This window comes from Hemitrygon akajei, chromosome 5, assembly GCF_048418815.1.
Source record: "Hemitrygon akajei chromosome 5, sHemAka1.3, whole genome shotgun sequence".
NCBI lineage: Eukaryota > Metazoa > Chordata > Chondrichthyes > Myliobatiformes > Dasyatidae > Hemitrygon > Hemitrygon akajei.
This window is the reverse complement of record NC_133128.1, coordinates 191,509,631-191,524,104: the sequence shown is the minus strand read 5'-3', so window position 1 is coordinate 191,524,104 and position 14,474 is coordinate 191,509,631. Positions and strand designations below refer to the sequence as shown.

Genomic DNA, 14,474 nt, shown 5'->3' with positions numbered 1-14,474 from the left:
GTCATCCACGGGGCACCCCGGCGTCTTCCATGCCACACCTGTAGAGTGTCCGAAAATGGCCGGTCGGTCGGTGAGCTCCACAAACAGGGCCACACCTGTAGAGTGTCCGAAAATGGCCGGTCGGTCGGTGAGCTCCACGAACAGGAACTCATCGCTGTGAAAATAAAGAGTTTGAGTGGCATTGCAGATCAGGGACCTTGATATAACACCAGCCACCTTGGAAAGGGAAAAAAGAGATAATAAAGAGAGGAATTTAAGTTGTTTCTGCTGATGAGCTCGAAGAGGCAGCCACTTGGTGCAGTCTTAACTTTGCCTTAAACCTACCAATTCACACATTTTTGGGATGTGGGCTAAAATCATACCATACAGAGGAAGCCTGTGTCATTACATGGCAAAGGTACAAACTTCGCACAGATGGCATCAGGGCCTCTAGAATTGAGGTAGCAACTCTGCTGTGCCATTTTCTGCATCTTAACTAGTATCAGTTAGAAAACAATAGTAATTTAACCATCACTAGCTCAAAAAAGCAAACAAATGTCAATTTTTTTAAAATTACATGTTTTTATATTACAGAGCATTGCCAATGAATTGAGTTCCAATATTACTTTAATAGAGGTATTGGTTATCACTAATGTCCAGTCATGATTAGACATTTTGTTGAATAAGTTATTATTTAATCTGGAACATGATTGCCTTTCTGGAATATGAGTGGTTACAAATAATATTCAATTCAACTAAAATCAGCTTACCCAAGTTCCAAATAGTGAAATGTACTTTATCTACAGATAGTATTGGCCACATTTACCAGTAGAGATTAAAAAATGATCAAAAAAGGCATTTGTGATGGGTTTTGTAGCCATTAACATAGTAAGACAGAAACAGAATTTGTCATTAATATGTTCTTCAGAAGCAGTGAGCTAAATATCTGAGCTAACTCATTGATTATATTTTCCCAAACAAATGGAAGAGTGAAATGCAAGAATTAACTTTAGTGTTTTCTGTTCATTGTGACAAATTTGTGATCCAAGTCTTAAAGGGGGGAAAAATCTGAATTTGCTGCCTTGCCATTAGTGGTACATTGGTATGTGTCTTGTGCATCATGAAATTATTTTCCTTAATCTCCTGCTAATTGCACTGTCACCTCAACATTAAAACATGCATTTTCATAGTGTTAGCATTTTACAATAAAAAGTGAAATTTGTTGGGTGTGCAGTAATGTTTGGTTATCATGGCTTGTGCAGCTAATTATTGCAGGTATTTCAGATGGTTTAATTGCTTCATTATCCTTGGTAATGAAAAACAGAGCTTATAAGCTTTGAAGATTTTTTTCCTACTGCAGGAGACTGAGACTTCAAAGCTTTGGCTGTCACTTCCAATAAAAATTCTTTCCATTGGGGAACAAAAGTGGGGAGAAGTGTTTGGCCTAGGGTGTCTGAATAAGTAAAGGAGTGTTGTGCTAATATTTATAGAAAAGACTTACTGCATTTTGCAGCCAGATACTTTTGTGTAATTTTCATTGTGGACAAAAGTTTATTACGACTGGAATGCATGGATCCAGATTCTATACAGTTCACATATGAAATAATTTTGACTATTTAACTCTTGCTTGCTCAACCAGCAATTACAATGTTATAAAGCTGCCCTGCGTGCAGAAAGAAAAGTTGCAAACTTTGATTTCTTTGAAATATGAAAAATATTTTTGATTGTAGCTATCTAGTTTATTGTAACACATAATTCTCATGCATTCTAATCACTTCTGTGGAAAGGCATAAATATGACATTTGATCATATGGAACACAGTCTAGTTCAGACTTAATCTGTATTGCCTGAAGGACTTGCAAGACTGTAGAAAGATTGTAAGGTCATAAGACATGGGAGGAGAGTTAGGCATTGGGCCCTTATTGAGTCTATTGTACCATTCGATCGTGGCCAATATATTTTCCCTCTCATCTTCATTCTCCTGCCTTCTCTTGCCTACTTCCATAACCTTTGACACCCTTAACCGATCAATAACCTATCAGTCTTGGCTTTGAATATAGCCAATGTTAAGGCCTCCACAGGTGTCTGTGGCAATGAAATCCATTGATACACCACTCCAGCTAAATTCCTGTACCTCTCTTGTCTAAAGGGAAGACAGCTTAATTGAAGCTGTGCCTTCCATTCCTAGGCTCTCCCACCATTAGAAACATTCTCTCAACATCCATTCCTAACTAGGCTTTTCAACATACAGTAGATTTCAGTGAGATCCCCTCCCCACCCTACCCTCCCATTCTTCTAAACTCCAGCTAATTTAGGCCCAGAACCATCAAACACCCCTCATATAATGACTCTGTCTTTCCCAGGATCATTCTTGTAATTCTCCTTTGTTCCCTCTCCTAAAACTGCTCACAATACTCCAAATCCAATCTGACCAATACCTTGTAAAGCCTCAGTATTACATCCTTGTATTTATATGCTAGTTCTCTGAAAATAAATAATAAAACTTTGTTTTTTTGTCTTCTGTAGTACTGCTGTATACTGCAAGTTAACCTTGAGGGAATACTCCACTAGGACTTACTGTTTAGAAGATAGTGCATGACCATATACTTCCCAAAATATTCCAACTGTCACTCTGCCCATTTTCCTAATCTGTACAAGTCCTTTTGCGGACTCCCTGCTTCCTCAACACTGCCTGCCCCTCCACCAATCTTTGTATCATCCACAAACTTGACCACAAAGCCATCAACTCTGACCCGTGCAGAACACCACCAAACATCAGCAGCCAACTAGAAAAGGCTCCCTTTATTCCCACTCTTTACCCTCTGCCAGTCAGCCATTCTTCAGTCCACATTAGTATGTTTTCTGTAATCTCATGGACTCAAATTTTTAGCAACACACACAAAATGCTGGTGGAACACAGCAGGCCGGGCAGCATCTATAGGAAGAAGTACAGTCAACGTTTCGGGTTGAGACCCTTCATGTCGACTGTACTTGTTCCTATAGTTGCTGCCCGGCCTGCTGCGTTCCACCAGCATTTTGTGTGTGTTGCTTGAATTTCCAGCATCTGTAGATTTTCTTGTGTTTTCCATTTTTTAGCAGCAGCATATGTGCAAATTCAATTAAACAATATCCACTAATACTGCAACAGAATTTTCAGGCAAGTTTATACTCAAGGCAACCATGCTGAGTTTTACTTATTGTGTCCACCAGGTAACCCAAGACCTCAATCTCATCCTTAATACTGGTCTCTTAACAACTTACCAAGCATTGAAGGCAAGCTAATTGGCCTGTAATTGTCTGTTGTTTGCCCATCTCCCTTCTTAAAATGTGGACTGACATTTCCAATTTTCCACTCCAGTACCATTTCAGATTCTTGTAATTCTTGAAAGTTCACTACTAATGCCTCCACAGTCCCTTCAACTACCTCTTTCAAAACCTTGGGATGTAGTCTGTTTGGTCCCAGTGACTTTCTTCCTTCAGACCTTTCATCTTCTCAAGTACCTTCTCCTTTGTATTTGCAACTACATTCACTTCTGCCTTATGACACTCAAATTTCTGGCATATTGTTGGTGTCTTCCACGTTGAGACTTATGCAAAGTACTTAATTAGTTCATCTGCCATTTGTTCCCCATTACTACCTCTCTAGCATTATTTTCCAGTGGTCTGATGTTTATTCTTGCTTCTTTTACTCTTTTTTTAAAAAACCTTTGATATCTTCTTTTATATTATTGGCTAGCTGATCTTTATATTTCATCTTTTCTATCCTATGGTTTTTTAGTTGCCTTCTGTTTTTATAAGCTTTCCAATCCTTTAGCTTCCTACTAAATTTTGCTAATTTTGTATGATGCTAATGAAATTTCTTGTCAAAATGTTTCATTTATTATGGTGTGGGCAGATCTTGTGATCCATGTAGTCTTGCCTATGAGATTTTATGTTTAGCACTGGAAATATTAATTGTAAAGTGTTTTTTCCTCAGACCCCAGAAAATGTCCAGGGTAAGTACAGTATGTGTTACTAATTTATGTAAAAACTCAAGGTTGTTTCATGTTATTTTCAGTACATAAGTGTAAATAAGAACAAAGAAATGTATTTGATGCAGCACAAAAAAAATCACTAAGGTAGAGAAGACAGTAATTTTAAAAAACACAATAAATATAAATACATAGATAGCTTGTATAGATTGATTGTATATCCATAAAATGATACCTGATCCAGGAGTTTCTGTACATAAGGTGACAGGCAGAAAATGATAAAGCAGTGGTGGAGGGGGTGGTTACTGTTCAGCCTTATGCTTGGGGAAAGTAACTGTTTCTGTCTGGTGGTCCTGGCATGGGTTTGATGTAGCTTCCCTGATGGGTGTGGGACAAATAGTCCATGAGCTGGTTGGGTTGGATCCTTCATTATGTTACTGGCCCTTTTCCAGCATCTTTCTATATACCTTCCTTGATAACAGTTAGGCTGGTACTGGCACCACGACCCGTTGTAGAGCCTTCCGGTCTGTTGCAGTGTAGTTTCCATGCAATGCAATGATGCAGTTTGCTAGGATGCTTTCTGCTGCACATTTGTAGAATGACATGATTATAGACGTGCATAGTCCACGTCTCTTCAGCCTCCTCACTCATCAGAAAGTAGAGGCATTGAGCTTTCCTGATTGTGTTCTGGGACTGTGAGAGGTTGTACAAGATGGGCACTTCCACCTTGCAAGTGCCACCGATGTAAAGAGAGGTGTGAATGGTGCAAGTTCTGAAGTCAATAGCAGTCTCCTTTGTCTTGTTGACATTCAGGAAGAGGTTATTTGCCTAGCACCAGGCCTTGGGCTCTTCCTCCACCTCTCTGTAGGCCATCTCATTGTTGTTGATGATTCCCACCACTTGGCGTCAGTGAACTTGATGATGTGATTACTCAGCTGTTTAACTATACAGTTATGTGTGAGCAGAGTGCGCAGCAATTGGCTCAGCACATAGCCCTGGAGGGCACCCCTGTTGATTATGGGGAGGGAGGAGCGATTGTGCATCCTGACTGTCTGAGGTCTGCTGCTTAACAAGACCAATTGACAAAAGTATATTTAGATCGAGAAGTAGGATTTTGTTCACCATGGTCTGTGGGACAGCTGTGCTGAATGCTGAACTGAAATCCAGAAAGAGCATTTTGACTTGTGTCCTTGTTTTCTATGTGTATCAGGGACAGATGCTACGGCATCTTTCGTAGACTGGTTCTGTCGGTGAGTGTCCAACGTGGCAGGAATGGAGCTTTTGACATGTTAAATTACCAGCCATTTAAAGTGCTTCATGGTGGTTAGCGTCGGTGTCATAGGATGGTCATCATTTAGTTTGGAGAGTGTAAATTCTTTGCTCTGGGGATGATGATGGCTGATTTGCAGCATGTGGGGACAGCAGCCTGGCTGAATGAAGGATTGAAGATATCTATGAAGGCGTCCTTGAGCTGGTGTGCAGGTTCTCTGAGTGCTCGGCCTGGGACGTTGTCTGGCCAAGCCATGTTATGGAAGAGGGATTGGATTTGGGAGTCATTGTGCCTGTTCCGTTTTTTTTGTGTGCAGGGAGGGGGCATTTCAGGGGTTGACAATCGTGCACTTTTCTTTCTTGGTTTCATGACTACCTGGAGGAGAAGAATTTCAAGTTGTATACTTTGATAATAAATGAAGCTTTGAAGCTTTTTTTTAATGGGCTGACTCTGCAGAGTCCTCACATCTGCTGCAGTTATAGACACTGGGAGGGGTGTATCTTTCATGGGTAGCATTGTGTTGCTTGTCTTGAAGCGTACATAAAAGTTATTTAGAGTGTCAGTGAGGGAGGTGTCACTGGTACAGTTGGCAGACACAGTTTTCCTTGTGTAGTCAGTAATGCCCTTTATGCCTAGCTACATAAGCCAGGGATCATGGCTGCATGTTCATACGTTTAAGCATGCAGCTGAGCTACGGTAACTGTTTTGAAATTAAAATCTGGTTGCAGTGGTTGTGTTAAATTCAAGCTTTTACATTTTATGGCAATATTCATCACCATTATTTTGATCTGAGTACTTTGCAAATTAGCAGTTATCAGTCAAAAAATTTAACACAAATTTAACAATTGAGTGAAACACCTTCACCCTTGCCTGAAATAATAAATGGAGTAGTTCATGGCAGGGTGGAGATGTGTTTCTCCTAAAGGAGGTGTAAGGTGCTCCTTCCCTCCACTAGCCTGCAGGTCACTTTTTGGCAAGGTGTAGCACCTGCTTAGTCCCTTGATTAGGGTAATGTGAAGCCATGGAAGAAGGTGGTGGTTGGTCATATCACAAGTCCTGGTTATGCGATCACTGACACCAGGCAGACAATCTCTGAAGAATATTTGATTATGTCTGGGGTTGCCCATTTTATAAAGATACTGCCCAGAAGATGGCAATGACAAACCACTTCTGTGGAAAAATTTGACACACAGACACACAAAAATCTGTAGTATAGAAGGTAGTGGCCCAACTGATTAAAAATGGGATTAACATAGTTGATGACTATCATAGTTACTGAACTAAAGGCCTGTTTATATGCTGAATGAATTTCTGACAATGAAAATAGTTTTCAACTGTCAGCCTAGGTTAAATTTGGTGAACCGACCATATCTATTAGGAAAGAGAACCTAGAGTTGGTGTTTCAGGTCTTTACCAGTTGTGACAAAGGATCTTTGACAGAGCTGTTAACTTTGTTTTTCTCTTTATAGATGCTGTTTGACCTGATGGGTGTTTTCTCTTTCTCTGTTTTTATTTGAAATTTCCATTATCTTTTTTTAATGTTCAAATTTCTTCTGAAAAACTTCCCAAAAATTAACCCAAGCACCTATTTTTATATAGGATTCAGTCTTTACTGATAAATTTGGTATAGCTATTGTAGTGAAATTGCTGCTTTACATAATTTTCATTAGTTTTGAGTCAATTGTATATCAGCAATTTGGTTTTTGCCAATAATATCTTGTTCTGCAGATATACATCTCCAGATTTCCTCTATGTTCGGTCTTGGTTACCTTGTATATTTTTTGCTGGTGGAATAACAATGGGAAATATAGGACGCCAGTTAGCATTGGTAAGTGAAACAAATATATTTTTACCAATATGATGACTTCTTGAACATGTTAATAAATTGTTCAGAGGTTCCCAATTTGTGGTCCACGGACTCCTTGGTTAATGGTAAGGCTCCATGGCATTAAAAAAAAGGTTGGGGAGCCCCTGGTTTTTTGCAGTTCCAGGATTTAGTCCAGCAATGTTAAGGAACAAGAACCTTTGCTAATTGTCAGCCATGTTTATTGTTACGTGTGCACATACTTATTATCATGTGTGTATAAGACGATGAGAGACATTGATTGTGTGGATAGTCAGAGGCTTTTTCCCCAGGGCTAAAACGGCTAACACGAAAGGGCACAATTTTAAGGTGCTTGGAAGTAGTTACAGAGGAGATGTCAGGGGTAAGTTTTTTACACAGAGAGTGGTGAGTGCGTGGAATGGGCTGCCGGCAATGATGGTGGAGGCGGACATAATAGGGTCTTTTAAAAGACTCCTGGATAGGTACATGGAGCTTAGACAAATAGAGGGCTATGGGTAACCCTAGTAATTTCTAAAGTACATGTTTGTCACAGCATTGTGGGCCAAAGGTCCTGTATTGTGCTGTAGGTTTTCTATGTTTCTACTTCTATGCATAGGTACAATGGCAAAACTTAGTTGGAGCAGCATCATAGGCACAGTATAATTACAGTAGTGATGCCAAATAAAAGGTCATTGTGGTTAGATTTGATGAGCATTAGATTGCTTTTCGAAGAATCTAGAAGGAAAATAAGATTATTTTTGATATTGTTGAATATATTGTTGCTGTCACTAGGTTATATTAGTCTAAAACTGAGCTGCTATTCCTTGAGGTTCCTTTGAAACAGTGTATGATGATACCAATGGGATGGAGATTTCAACCAAGGTGTCCACATATTTAGGGTCTTTGAGGGCTAAATTGAAATGTTCTGTGCTGCGTAGTAAACCTGCATTTTTTAACTGACTTCATCCTAATATAATTAGAAAAAGCTGAGTTTCTGGAACAGATCTGTGGGGAGCTTCAGTTGTCACATTCTACTGCGCAAGCTAGGAGCAATTGTAGAATAAAATAGACCAGATTTGAAAATGGAAATGCAAGGACAAATAAATGCAATGGAGATACAAACAGTCCAGTTCTTGAATTCTTGATGTTAAATTAGAAGTTCCCAACTTATTTTTCACACCACAGAGTCTTACCATTAACCAAGAGGTCCATGGAACTGAGGTTAGAAACCTCTGTTTAGGTAAAATCCATGTTTTGCAAATCTCTGGTAGGTACAACTTTAACATCCAATTTTCTTATTATTTGTTTTACATCGCAGTTGAAGTTATAAAGTAGATTTTGATTGAACACACATTGAACTCTTCATAAATCAGTACACTGAATGTACCAAAACTTGTAAACTATTACCACTTTTTAATTGCAGTACGAGTGTAAAGTTATTCCAGAGAAACCTCATCAAGATTGATGTAATAGTGTGGAAATTTGAAGGCTTCAATTTGACAGCTGGAAATCAAGATGATATGCCAAATGGATGTAAAAAGCTGTAAATAAGGATTCCAATATAAAATTGCAGAATCTGCAGTTTTTTTTTCCTTACTCATTCTGCTACATGAAGTGCAATCTGTGATTGCTGGTGGTGCAAAAAATATTTTGTTGTGTGAATAATCTATCTACAAGACCATTAATCTATGTGTAACACTTAAACTCACTTTTAGAACGTGTTCTTATATACATTTGTGTGGTGATCATATACAAATATAATACCTGATGTGAGCAAAAAACAGAATTTTTTTCCCATTTACGATGCTCATTAGGCAGAATCCTGAAGTTATTTAGTAAGCAAAATTTTCAAACCCTTAAAACAAAAACTTAGTTATCTTGTTATTTAGTTTTCTCATTTCACTAGTTGGCATGCATCTGTCAGGACATTTAATTAAAGTACATTATTATTTTTGATTTTTAGAAGTTTACTATGTAATAATATTTCATGCCTTACAGGGAATATAGTTATCTGAACTTTCTGGCTCCTCCCCAGTTTTTAGAGTCCTGCTTGTAGCAGAAGAAAAAAATACCTACTTATGCATGAAGCTGCTTTCACCAATATATATTGACATAGATGTAATGTTTCTAAAGCAATAACCTATTTATTGATACTTCAAAAATTTGAATGCTTCAAATTTTATTTCATAAAACAGAACTTGGATGTCCTCCAGCGTTGAAATGATGATGTTTACTATATGTATTTTGTTTAGAATAAAAAAAATTAACTTGGAACAAGCACCCTTTATGAAGTTTCAGTTTAAGTAAGATATTTATTGTACAAATTGCTTTTGTTCTTTTCATCTGAAATATCAAGTTTTAAGTGGGAACAAAAACTTCTGGCCTCTCAGGTATTGTAGACTAGTTTATTCTGAATGCTCCTGAATATTTTTCGGTAAAGTGGGTGTCTCTTGCCCTGTAATGAAACAAAACCTTTCATTTATAATCTTTTCCCTCCAGTTGTACAACTCAACCCTTGTTAGCTTTTAATCACAATTGGTAGTGATTAAGAAAATAATATGCGAAAGGAAAGCTTTGGAAGACAAAAATTTCCTGATTGTGTAGGATTATGTACAAATGTAAACATGCACGGGATTGTTTAATATTATCAGCTGCTCACTGTACATGTGTAAATCTTGGATTTTGCTACATCTAAACAAATCACTAATTCTTTGCTGATGTATTTAACCTGTTTTGTGGCATTCCCAAAATTTGAAGTGTCAGTGGATAGGACTTTTGGGTCAGCAGTTATGTGGATGGAGCCTCATTAATGCAGTGCATTTAGTAACTTCAACTAAAATGAAATAGCTGACTGCAATGTTCAATATTGTGTTTTCTTGGTATGCTCAGGTTTGTGGCTTTCCAAAATATTTAGAACAGGTTATGCCTCAACTTTTGCTAAGTAAAATGCTGAAAAATGGAAAAAAATCAGTGTGCTATTTAACACAAATATTAAAGCTGGCAGGTTTTCAATTTTGTCAATTGAAGTAGAATGATTGAGTTTCAAATACAGACACATTTTATATGTATTTTTGATCTAAATGAAATATTAACCATGCAATGCACCGGTAGTGTTTATGATTATTTCCTTTAATTTGATTTGCCTGTATGCAAAAGGAGCTAGAGATTCTATTAGCCATTGTGTAGTATCATAATGGTTATGGAAATTAGAGTGTAAATGTAAGATACTTTAAAAATAAAATGACATATTTTTCACAATAAAAGTTTATATTACAAGTGTGCAATTTCTTCTTCTTAATGCTGCAATGTATTTTTGGAGAAATATTGTTGTCTTCCCCTTAATGTTTTATTAAGCTTATCAAGACTAATCTTTAATCGTCATTTATTATCCAACTTGCCTCCACATCACCAAAGTCAGCCACACAAGAGATGCTGAAAATCCAGAATAACACATGTTGACTCTGTTCCTCTCCATACATGCTGCCTCCACCATTTTGTGTGTGTGTGTGTTGCCAAAATCAGCCAGTGTTGGTCAAATACGTTCAGATTATCTCTCTTCTGCTAGCACTAATTTTAAAATTTGGAAAAAAAAATATATATAGTTGGTGTGCCTATGACTTTTGCACAGTACTGCTGGTACAAAAAAAAACTAATTTCATGACGTGAGTGATAAACCTGATTCTGATAAGGTCTGTATTGTGGATTGAGAGTGGGAAGGGGACAGGGAGAAGAGAATCATGACTGGGCAAAGCAGAGGGGAGAGCACAGAGAATAAACCAATTGTTTTGAATCAAATGACCTTGCCTGGTGACCCAGTGTTGGGTGAGGCAGCATCCATGCCAAAGGCCACCCAGCACTCCAGTGGCTCCTGTCCTGCAGTGTTCCATCCATGCCATTCCCAATATCATTGGCTGCTGCCAGATTTACAGGCTTACTCTCTGCTTCATGTTGACAAGTAAAGAATTGTGCAAAAGTCTTAGGCACATATATAGAGTTGCAAGAAAAAATTTATGAACCTTTTGCAATTACCTGGTTTTCTGCATTAATTACTCATAACATGTGGTCTGGTCTTCACCTAAGTCATAATAATAGACAAAAACAATCTACCTGAACTAATAACACAAACTCTTCATGTCTTTATTGAACAGATTGTTTAATCATTCATAGTCCAGGCTGGAGTAAGTATGTGAATCCTTGTATTTGATAACTGGTAGAACCCCCTTTAGCAGCAATAACCTCCACCAAATGTTTCCTGTAGTTAATGATCAAATTTGCACAACGGTGAGAGGAATTTTAGACCATTCTTCCATACAAAACTGTCTTAATTTCATCAATATTTTTAGGATACCGTGCATGAACTGCCTTCTTCGTGTCATGCCACAGCATCTCAGTTGGGTTAAAGTCTGGATTCTGACATGGCCATGCTAAAGCAGGAAATTTCTTCTTCTTAAACCATTCTGTTGTTGATTTTTATTTTCTTGTGTTTTGGGTCATTGTCCTCTTGCATCATCGAACTTCTATTAAGCTTTAGGTGACTGACTGCTACCCTGATATTCTCCTGTAAAATGGCTTGATACAATTTTGAATTTATTGTTTCCTCAATGATTGCAAACTGTCCAAGCCCTGAAGCAGCAAAGCAGCCCCAAGTCATGATGCTCCTTCCACCATGCTTCACAGTTGGGATGAGGTGTTGGTGTGCAGTGTCCTTTTCCCTCCAAACATTTCTGCCAAAAAAAACCTTTTGTCTCATCTGTCCACAGAACATTGCCCCAGAAGCATTGTGGAACATCTAGGTGGTCTTTTTTGAACTTGAGACGTACACCAATTTTTTTTTTGAGAGCTGTGTTTTCCTCTGTGGTGTCCTTCTGCGAACACCATTCACTGTTTTTCTTTAGTGGGCACATGAACAGAGACTTAAGCAAGTCTTAGAAATTTCTGCAGGTCTTTTGCTGTTACTTCTGGGTTCTTTTTCACCTCCTTCGGCATTCGGCATTGCATGTTGTATTGTTGGTGTGGTCTTTGCTTGATGGCCACCCCAAGGAGAATAGCAACAGTACTGAATTTACCCCATTTGCAGACAATTTCTCTTGCTGTGGGCAGTTGAACACTCAGGTCTTTAGAAATGACTCGGCTTCATCCGTCTCTACAATTCTTCTAAAAGTTGTTTTGATTGAGGCATGGTGAATATAAACAGATCTTTCTTGAGAGCAGGCTCTGTGCGTAACCTGACTTTGTGTGTCTTTTTTATAGTGCAGGGCACCTTTGCAACCCACACCTCCAATCTCATTTCATTGATTGGATCACCTGACTCCAGGTAGCTTTTGTAGAAGGCATTACCACAAAGGTTCACATACTCTTTAGAACCTAGACTGCGATTGTTTAAACGGTGTACTCAGTATTGATGTGAAGAAGTACAATTGTTTGTGTTTTATTAGTTTAGGCAGATTGTGCTTGTCTATTCTTGTGACTTGCATGAAGATCAGACCACATTTTACAAGTAATCAATGCAGAAAGCCAGGTAGTTGCAAAGGGTTCACAAATTTTTTCTTGCAAATGTGTAGCTAAGGTGCCTAAGATCTTTGCACAGTACTATATTTCAACAACACATTTACTGATGCATTGAAGTACTTAAAAGTGGTAGTTGATTTCAATATTTTCTCTCTTTCTGCCTGAGCAGTCAGATACTGCTGAAACTTGAGCCCCACATAATAAAAGGCTATGTATATAATAAATTTTGTTTGAGACTTGGAAGAAAGATTTACCTTTTGACTTGCATTATTTCTTGCCACTTGCATGTTTGTCCAGTTGTATCCTACTTAAAGGATTTCACTTGGGTTATAATATGCATAATATTCACAATGAATTTTTGCAGTAGAAAGTTATTTACAACATTTTAAAAAATCCTCTTTATTGCCACCAAAGAGCAGAGCGCTATTTTTTTTTGCACTGAAAATGTTATATTGTCAATTTATATAAACACATAGTAATTGTTATGTTTTGAAGCAACGGAGAAAATTTAGTCTTCTGGTGACTGCTCCAATTTTTGTCAGGGACAGATATGTTCTAGAGCTATACAATTAAGCAGCAGCACGTCAAACAATTTATGTAAACTGTTTAAAAATAAATGAGTTGTTTTTTCAGTGGGCAGTTTTTAATTCAGACCAGAGAATTTTCTCCCAGGTGTTTAGGATGGCTTGCTTTCATTCAGGATTTTTTTTTAGGTTCTTGGGTGAGACCAATGTAAGAACAGCAGACTCTTCAGAGAAGTGGTAGGAAGTAGTTGACGGTGGGGTGGGGGGGGGGGGGGTGTGTGTGCACTCCTGTTACTTATTCAAGCCTTCTGTTGCATTTGTTCACAAAATATTTATTTATTTATTGAGATTCAGCTCAAAACAGTCCCTTCTGCCCCTTCGAGTCACGCCGCCCTGCAACCTGGATTTATCCCTAGCTTAATCGCACGATGACTTACAATGACTAATTAGCCCACCAAATTGTTCAGCTTTGGTCAGTGGGAGGAAACGTGGTTACAGGGAGAATATAGAAACTCCTTATAGGCAAGGGTGGGATTATGAATTTTAAAAATGATCATCACAGAAGGTAGCTGATTGAACGAGTCTTTAATGTCATTGAGACACTTTATTGAATAGATGACACAAAGAGCATATTTCCAAAGAGGAGAAGGCAACAGAGATTTAAACCTGGCACAGACCATCTTAATTCTTCTGCTTGGTAGGAATTCTGCAGGGGATTATAAATTTAAGTTCTTCCTGATGTACCACTCAGAGATTCAAGTCTTTGAAGGGATATACTAAAGAACATCTGTGTGATTAAGTGATCAAGTAGCAAACTTGGTTGAAAAATCAGAAAGTTCTTGGGATATTCTAGGTCAGACAGTATTTATGGAGAGAGAAACAAAGTTAATGTACCAGAAACGGGTAAGTGGGAGGTATAGGAGCAGATTGCTGATCCTCTGGCAATTATCTTTGCATCATCAGTGGGAATGGAAGAGGTTCCGGAGGATTGGATATTGCAGATGTTGTTCCCTTATTCAAGAAAGGGAGTAGAGATAGGCCAGGAAATTATAGACCAGTGAGTCTTACTTCAGTGGTTGGTAAGTTGTTGGAGAAGATCCTGAGAGGCAGGATTTATGAACATTTGGAGAGGCATTATATGATTGAATTTTTTGAGGATGTGACTAAACACATTGATGAAGGTAGAGCAGTAGATGTAGTGTATATGAATTTCAGCAAGGCATTTGATAAGGTACCCTATGCAAGGCTTATTGAGAAAGTAAGGTTGGAGGTGTGGATAGTGTAGAGGGCTGTCAGAGGTTGCAGCGGGACATTGATAGGATGCAAAACTGGGCTGAGAAGTGGCAGATGGAGTTCAACCCAGATAATTGTGAGGTGGTTCATGTTGGTGGGTCAAG

At 38.3% G+C, this 14,474-nt stretch overlaps 1 protein-coding gene across 2 annotated transcripts in view; it reads left to right on the top strand.

Annotated features, from left to right (window-relative positions):
* insig2 (insulin induced gene 2) overlaps positions 1-10,321 on the top strand; it is a 35,813-nt gene extending 25,492 nt beyond the window's left edge. For both annotated transcript variants that reach the window (XM_073047575.1, XM_073047576.1), the window contains exons 5-6: positions 6,949-7,048; positions 8,469-10,321. In XM_073047575.1, coding sequence (XP_072903676.1) covers positions 6,949-7,048; positions 8,469-8,510 — 142 coding nt within the window. In that variant the 3' untranslated portion in view covers positions 8,511-10,321. The remainder of the gene's footprint in view (positions 1-6,948; positions 7,049-8,468) is intronic.
* Positions 10,322-14,474: the final 4,153 nt, after the last annotated feature.